The sequence below is a fragment of the Pholis gunnellus genome (assembly GCF_910591455.1).
Source record: "Pholis gunnellus genome assembly, chromosome: 6".
In the NCBI taxonomy this organism is placed as follows: domain Eukaryota; kingdom Metazoa; phylum Chordata; class Actinopteri; order Perciformes; family Pholidae; genus Pholis; species Pholis gunnellus.
Genome location: NC_136532.1, coordinates 3772247 through 3781276, shown reverse-complemented (window position 1 = coordinate 3781276; position 9030 = coordinate 3772247). Strand labels below are relative to the sequence as shown.

Genomic DNA, 9030 nt, shown 5'->3' with positions numbered 1-9030 from the left:
GAACCATAGAAGCTCTTCAATAACTACTAGAACCTCCTCACTGAACCACAGAAGCTCTTCAATAACTACTAGAACCTCCTCACTGAACCATAGAAGCTCTTCAATAACTACTAGAACCTCCTCACTGAACCACAGAAGCTCTTCAATAATTACTAGAACCTCCTCACTGAACCATAGAAGCTCTTCAATAACTACTATAACCTCCTCACTGACCACTAGAAGCTCTTCAATAATTACTAGAACCTCCTCACTGAACCATAGAAGCTCTTCAATAACTACTAGAACCTCCTCACTGACCACTAGAAGCTCTTCAATAACTACTAGAACCTCCTCACTGACCACTAGAAGCTCTTCAATAACTACTAGAACCTCCTCACTGAACCATGCTCTTTAATAACTACTAGAACCTCCTCACTGACCTCTACAAGTTATTCAATAACTGATAGAACCTCCTCACTGACCACTAGAAGCTCTTCAAAAACTACTAGAACCTCCTCACCCTCACCCTCTCCTGTCTCGGCCATTGGACTCTCATCTTCTGATAGGTCTAGGTCTGAATCTCCCTCAATGATTATGTTAACAATCCTCTCTGCCTCTGTCATAAAGCTGTCTACTAAGAAAATTGAAATAAACATAAGTACAAAGTCCTGACGTGCACTACAGTGTACGTTAATAAATGAGTTGTTTCCTATGACAATAAATAAGGTTGGCTCTGAAAACTCACTCAAATTACTTCTTAGATGTTTACTTACTAAAAACAATCAAAATATAACATTAAAAAACATTTTAAATATGAATATCATGCTTAACTTGTTTGTGGTTAATTGCACACCACTGAGTTTGCTGTATTGGCTGAATGCTGAACGTTGAATGTGTCACTTATTAGAAGTATTTGTGTTTATGAATGATAATTATTAACATGTTGAGAAATAATAATGATCACAAACGGGAATCCACAGAAATGTTTAATTGTTCTTTGGTGGCTTCAAATGACTTTAAGCACTTGGGGACGTTATTGTAGCCTAATTGGTGACCGATAAGCCATTTGCCGCAGGGGAACAAAAATCACCACACATGTTCTGCAGCCAGTGGATAGGTTGAGATATAAAACATTGAGAGCCCAGAAACATTTATCTGCATCTAACTAGTCCTAGTTATACAACTAGCCATACATGACACAAATGTGACAGATTTATTCAGCTGATTAAAATGAATATCTTAACTAAAACATCTTTTGGAGAAAACTGCCTCCACAGCTAGCTTGGTATGACCACAGCTGAGAACTCATTAGAACACCAAGAAGCACTGTTACACTACATCACGTCATCATCTACCCATTCACACACATGCATACACTGATGACAGGGGACCATGGGACCCATCAGGACTAAACTAATTCACATTCACACCCATACATATTGGAAGCAATTTGGGGTTCAGTGCCTTGCCCATGGACACTTTAACATGCGGGGCATCGAACCACCGATCCTCCCATTGGAAGATGACCCCTGAGCCACAGTCGTCCCCCCAGAGAACACAAAAAAGCACTGCCCTAATGTGGATGTTGTGAGTGGGCGTAATATTACTTAATGAATCCAAAACAATTACAAAAAACTTGGTTTATTCTGTAGTTTCAAGTTACACACTTTGACGTGAGTCTCCACAAACAAGCAGAAGGTTTAGTGGATTTGCAAAGGACATAGTGGAGGCCATATTTTACTGCTGTGTTGATTTCACTACTGATTTTCACTTCTATACATACAGTGGTGCAGATATTTAAATTTTTCCAAAACAAATTGAAAGTTTTGGACGGACACATGCATTCTCTAAGAGGAATATGAAGGTGTGTCACCCTTGCTCTTACACCATGCCTTCTTGAGTTCTTGTGTTTCGGTAGATCATCAGTAGGTATACCATTGCAATGGGGAGGAGAGCGATGAACAGGAAGAGAATGCCAGCCCAGGGCCCTGGGGGCAGAGCCTTCATCAGTCCGAGGCTCTCTGCTGGTACCAAATTGCTCAGACTCAGCATGTACCCCAAAGCCCAGCCTACAGAAGCTCCTCCTGCCTGCAAAAACACACAAGGGGACCCACTGAAACCACAACACACCATGGACAAGCCTTCTGATTTAGGTCCAACAGACAGTGCTGTTGACAGTTGTCCATAGTTAGAACACAGACTGAAATGCCAGCAAATGACAAATAAAAATGTTTGATTTCCTTTACTCCTGACCGTTTTCTGGAAAGAGATGGAGGGAAGGGAGTGCTCATCGAAACTGTAGCCCTGCAGTAAGAGGACCTGGACGAAATTGGAGACGGCACAGATATTCTTCATGTGTTTCACATCCTGCTTTGTCTTTTCAGTCAGCTATGAGTGGAAATACATTGGGTTAGGATTTATACTTAGTTAGTGAGAACTTAACTTGTTTGATCTTGTCTCCCATCACTGTAGACATTTCTAGAATGTGTACACATACATAGAGTGGATACATTGTGTTTTTTTCCCCTTTGAAATGAGTCTACTGGCCTATTTGGTTGTTTTAAACATGAACATGTTTGAGAATTCTTCATTAAGGTCTGTGCTCTCATGAGTACCTCAGAGATGGTCATGTTGCAGATGAGTCGAATTGCCTCCGTCAGTCGACTGGGGGACGTCATGGGGATTTTGGTGAGGAGGTTGATGTAGTTATGAGTGAGGTAGAAGGCAGAGAATGCCTGTGGAGATGATGGTAAACTGAGTCAATCAGAGACACATTCTTCCTGAGGGAAGATTAGTTTTCATACAAACATCTTGGAAAACATCCTGTTCGGATTGAAAGTCATTCAAATAATGAATCATATAATATAATAACAAAATAATTGACCGCAACTAGGATGGGGTACAAAATACTGCCATCTATAAAGGGCACATTTATAAGATCCCTTAGAATTCTGCTTCCAGGGGCTCCAGAGAGGAGGGCATGCAGTAGTCCAGATGGGAGATGAAAGGCGCCTAGATCAGCACCAGGGCCGTCTCACTACAGTTGTGAGAAAGGAGTAGACCCTTCTGATGTTGATCAGGAGATACTGCTGCCGTGTTTGGTGAGAAACCATCCAGGGTCACTCCCAGGTTCATGTCCGACTACAGTCAACGGCAGGGTTCACAGTAGAGCTACCTACCGAGACTAAGCTAGCAACTCTGGGAGGCTGTACATTTGCACAGCGGTGCTTCGAGCTAAATGCTACTGTCAGCATGCTAAGATACTCACAAAGACAATGGAAGCATGCTGCTATTTCACAGGTACAACTAAAATGCAATGTTAAAATCCTCAGCAGTTTTGCACATATTTGGTCATAAACAAATGTATTGAAAAAAATAATTATTGTAACCTGTTAATTGGGTTAAATTACAAGTTAAGGGGTCACCAAAAGCTATGGTAATTCATACTGAGGGAAATGTGGATGTCTGTACCGAAGTTGATGGCAATCCATCCAATAGTTGTTGAAATATTTGGACCAAAATGGAGGGCATTCAGATTGACATCCCCCCAGTCATGCTTCTAGCAAGGCTAACAAGCATGGCTATAGCCATATATAACTGATAACATTTTGCCGAGCATTTCCAGTGTACAGATTGTTGCTCCTTGACCGTATCCCATAAGGCTGTGCACCATGCCTGTAGAGAGCACTGTCCTAATAACAGATCAGCTCGGAGAACAGTCCCCTTCATTCCATGACCCACAGGTCTGGTGGTGGGGTATGGATGGATGGAAGCCATACTCGCCACTACACCACTGACTATTCAAAAAGAGTTTGTGACAGGACCATTATTGTTGCAGGTTATATTGTACATGATCTTCAACAGCCTACTTGTATTTCATTATGAAACTTTTTTTGGGAGTGTGTTATGATACATGTTACATACTGTTAAATAGGTATACAGTATGCTATGGAGAATGAACACACATTGAAACTTTAACAACACTCAGATCAGCAAAAACGTTCAATGGTGTAAGACTGAGAAATCCAAAAAGCAAAGAATACCACAAACATCAAATGTTTAGTCTAAGAGTAAAAACTGCTATTTAAAAGTCTCCCTCACCATAAAGCTTCCGCTCACGTTGGGTTGGAAGATTCCATCAAAGGAGCACTTTGAGTAAGGGCAGTTGTCGAAGGAGAACAACTTTTTGATGTTGTCCAGGCAGCTCTGGTAGTCTCCTGTGCCCACTACTGATACATTCATCTGTGGGTCAAACTGGGCTGGTCTGTAGCCCTCCGTACATGGAGAATCAAAGACATCCTTCCCCAGCTGGATAGATATGCTGAACTGTTGTGGATAGCAGGGATGAGCCACCTGGGGCGTCACACCTGCAGTCTGAAAGAGCCAAAATAGATACAAGTGAAACATGTTGCTGGTAAATATGATAGGCAAGTGCAGCAGTATAATTCCAAGTAAACTGGTAGAATAGATAAATATTCACAATGTACCAGCACTTCAGAGTGGCCAGCAGTATTTATACTCCCTAGGTGCAATCAAAAATGATGTATTTCTATTATGTATTACTTTTGTTTACGGTGCCAGCCTTATCAACATATCAACGTATACAGTATTAGGTTGTTGTTTTATAATTGGTATATATATATATATATATATAATTATAATTATTTTTAATCTTTTTGCAGAGTGTTTGATGAGAAGTTTGAAGCTGCCAGCGTCAGGTTAGCTTAGCTTACCATAAAGACTGAAAATGGGCTAAGCTAACCGGCTGCTGGCTCCAGCTTCATATTCAAAGGACTGACATTAGAGTTGTATTGATCCTCTCATCTGCCTCTCTGCAAGAAAGCAATAACGCCTATTTTCCAAAATCTCATACTACTCCTTTGAGCAAGTTTGATGCGGCAGGTTGGTGGAGTCAGTGTAGCGTACACACTTCACCCTGCGCACGCTGCATTAAACACCCTTGTTGTCAATTGTACTGCAGCCAGACAGTGAATTCTTTCGAGGTCCAGAAATGATTTTATTGAGCTGATCTTGACCTCTGACCTCACAGTTGTCTAAGAGGAAACTGTAAACATCTTGATGTTTCTCAACATCAGCCATATGTAACTGTTCGGCTTTAGACTTTTTGAACAGTACCGTGATAAGATGAGCCAGCAGTTTTTTCAGGAACTGGCCTTGGCCATAGCACAGGAAGCTCTGGGTGTATAGTCTGTAGGTTTGTCCGTAAAGCTTCAGCTCCATCACGTTTTCCTTGTTCTCCACCTTTTCCGAGGTTTCAAAAGCAATCTGCGTGGAAGCTCCCCCTAGATCCAAAGCTCCAACTCTCTCTCTGCCGGGATTCAGCCATCGCCCTACAAAGCCGTACTGAATGGCAAGAAAAGGAAAGTCAAGGCATAACAATTGTAATCAATGTAGGAAAATAGAAATATTTCATTACTGAAAAGAGTTTAATCCGAGAACAAGATACAGCCAAAAATAACTTCCAAAGCCCCTATGTGTGGAGCGTTTTAACCGGGCAACCAACTTGAATCTATGGCAATGTCAGCTGACAGACTGTCTGCAGTTGTCCGCAGCCACGCTACGCTACCAATTGTCTTGATCTATTGCGCATGCGATGAACTAAGTGACAGTATAAACAGAACTATACGCGCCCATGCTGTCCGCAGCTGTCCGTGTACACATCTGTTTGGGAGTGTAACCGAGGCTTAGCGTTGGTGTTTGGGACAGCTATAATAACTTGTGTCGAAATTGGACGACAAGTCATTTGAATTATTCACTGAGCATATCAGCAGTTTTAAGAGCAACTCTACTTGTGTTCTCATTGTGTATTTAGTCTGTGTGCGTTCCCTCTTTCAGTTGGCAGGCTATCTGCATTTGTTGCTTGTGTTCTTTGTCGGATTTCCTGCCTGAGTTTCCCGTGCCACACTGGTTTGTTCTTAGTTCTGTTTTTTGGGATTTCTTTCCTTTGTACTTTCTATGCCTCAGTCTGTGTTGCCTGTCAGTTTTGTTTTTGGAACTAACGTTTGCTATTAAAGCTCACTTTTTGTTTGATTCATCCTGCCAGCCTGGTGTTCTGTCCTGTTAGAACTCAAAAACCTTGACAGGAATTGTGTACCCCTTTGCTCCCCTGGTCAGCAGATCTGGCTTAATGTACCGTGCAGCTTCTTCTGTTGTTGTGACACGTGTGTTGCACAAGTCAAACACTTTAACTTCCTCCACAATGAGGTTTTAATGTAACAGTGTTTGTGACGTTCTATGTGTTGAACTGAAAAGTCAAAGCTCACCTTCACAAAGTTTTCAAGTAAGTAGTTGACTGTGACCCAGCCATATGCCCCCTCCTCCGGTCCACTCAGGATGGTTGCCACTTTGAATTTGAAAGGGTAAGACCGCAGTTTGTTCTCCACTTCCTGCAGTACCCGCTGAGACTCTGTGGCATCGACTTGTCTTTACAAAGTGGTGTGTGGAACGGGCAATGAAATATATGTTAAGTTATTCCAACTAAGATCCATTTCAATGCATTCATGCATCATTGATGAGGAGTGTGGTAGAAATATTAGTGCAATATCCTGTCTTCATCGGAATTTCTACTTACTTCAAGATTCGCATGCCTGCAGTAGCTCCCAGATAGAGTGAAGTGTGGTGGTGCCTGGATTTGGGGATATCCTTCACAGCTCGGTCCAGGCAGACCTCCAGACTTTTGGCTGCACCACCAGGAAGACCTGCATAGCTGGATATCCCTCGACCTTGCCAGAAAGAGAAATTATTTTGGCTTACAAAGAACTCAGCCTGACCTCAAAAACTGAACTTCCCTGTCTTAAAGGATGAGTGAGCTTCTGAGATACAGGATCTGGATGGTGTTTCTAAGGAAACTCTGAAAACAAACAGAAACAACTGAGGAAGTAACTAAGAAGGCTCAAACGCTATGGTGAAGAAGTGGAGCGTAAAAAGGTCATTGGATGAGTTTCTGTAGAATTATGTGGAAGTGAAAGTGAGACTGGCTTTAGCACCAGAACAGTCTGGGGTAAAAGGGTCTGTTCAGGTACATCACGTACCTCAAGCTAAGCAGATCATCTTCACTTAACGTGACCAGGTCTTTGAATGTCTTGAGATTTGTCTTGGGAGGTGAATGTCATTTTTGATTATTTAATTTGCAAATTTAAACATTACAAAAACATCATCAACATGTTAAAACATCAACACTACAAGTTTCCCTGCATTACGGCATGCTTATTTTGCCCTGAACAAGACGAGCTAACCACAACTGGTTCTGCCAACCAAATGCTGACTTCACCACCAACGTCTAGTTGTCAGTGTCAACCTTTAAAGCCTGCCGGCAAACCTTGATGCAGAGTCAGTTATGCCAGCCTTCTCACACCCACTGGGAGGAGCTCACCTTCTACCAAACACTCGCTGTGCTGGGTCACAATGCCAGTGCCATTTTGCTTGTCATTCGGCCATTTGTAGATGTAAACGGTGGTGCGAGATGAGCCGGCATCCAGAACAATTCCATACTGAAACAGACAAAGCATTACATGTCAGAAAAATACAGCATGCCTCCATATCTCACTTTAGCTATTGAAAATGCTGCTCAAAAGTAACCATTGTATATTGCTTTGCTCATATGTCATATTGACATGACATCTGGAATATCTCAGTGCATCTCTGATAGGTTCACTGACTACACAAGTAGAAATGCGTGAACGTTTTCTGTGTGCATTTTATTTATTAGAGTATTTGCATTTGCAGTTGTAACCAATGTGTTCTATTCAGTTTGAACCTTCAGTAACGGTGGTATTGAGAGGATGTGACTCTAGTCTCTAGACATCCAGTGAATCGTCTTTTTCCCATTATGGCCATTTGCAAACACATTTCCTGTCATGAGACTAAAAAGTACAGGTTTACTGATTTGCTATGATGAAATGGGTGATGTTATGTATTGTGGTGTCTTAATTCATTCAGCAATGTTGACTTTGTCTCCCTTTGTCTGCTCTTTTTCAATGTCAACTTCAAAGCATCGAGTTCTATTCAAGCATTATTCTGTAGGCGAAGGATAAAAGCAGCACGAATGAGATCATTTCCTGTACCCTTTCAAAACCAATTTCAAAGTGTTTATGAACAAAAGGAAGAGCACATGAAGAATGTTCTCAGAAAGAATCTCAAAAAAAGCACACAAACCTCACATTTTTGGTTTCTTTCGGTCTCGTCTTATTTCTGCAAAAGCACCTTTTAATTATTGAGGCTAACATCCATTGCATGGCGGGAATGTGTTGAGAGCTGCATGTTTAATTTTGAGCGAACACAGACTTATGGCTGAGAAAGTTCAAATCAGGACACGAGGTTCATAACCCCCCCCCACAACATTTTAAAACAGTATAGTATAACACTATTACATTGGAACAACTTTTTAAACCGTGGACCCCAATCTAAACTTCCTTATCTTACTGCAACTTGTGAATAGCTCTGTGTGCACATGATTAAAAGCCTGATACAGAGACAGAACCTCTGCATTTGGCAAAGCACACTGTTATGAACCACGGTGTGCAAATCACGGTGAGTATACTGCAAAGAAAGGCTTGAAAAGAAATATAGGATGTTCTCCTTAGTAAGAAAGTCACCTTCAGCCAAAGAAAATTACAATTTTTGTTCAGTCCATAATACAGTAAAGATTATGAGATGAGTGCATAACTTGAATCATTCTTCCATTACCGTGTTTTCAGGTGGTGTCTCCATCTGTCTAGCTGGAAGGACCACCAGCAGAATCCCAACTATTGCCAGTACAAGCAGCCCCAGGGCAGGGATGGTTTGGCAGCAGCGGTGAGCCATGCTGGAGACTGTTTGCTCGGGTGCCCCTGACAGCTCTGTGTAAAAGTGCGTGAGCACTTAATGCCAGTAAGGAAACCCACAGAAATAAAGGGCGGGCACTGAGAAATGGACGGCTAGTTGTTTCAAATTGTTTGGTAAGATGTACCACTTCCTGTCACCCCTGCACGCACCCTTGTCCGTGCACATACAAGAGTCTAATGGATATGTTTGAGATTCGGCTGTTTTGTA

At 41.9% G+C, this 9030-nt stretch overlaps 1 protein-coding gene across 1 annotated transcript; it reads right to left on the bottom strand.

The window, feature by feature from the left end:
• Positions 1-984: 984 nt before the first annotated feature.
• Positions 985-8802, bottom strand: LOC306697981 (ectonucleoside triphosphate diphosphohydrolase 2-like; the record flags this gene model as incomplete). Its single annotated transcript, XM_079162107.1, has 9 exons — positions 985-2067; positions 2233-2367; positions 2595-2714; positions 4081-4353; positions 5116-5343; positions 6264-6423; positions 6572-6722; positions 7373-7490; positions 8686-8802. The coding sequence occupies 9 exons, from the start codon at positions 8800-8802 to the stop codon at positions 1861-1863; spliced, it is 1509 nt and encodes a 502-aa protein (XP_079018233.1). The 3' UTR covers positions 985-1860.
• Positions 8803-9030: the final 228 nt, after the last annotated feature.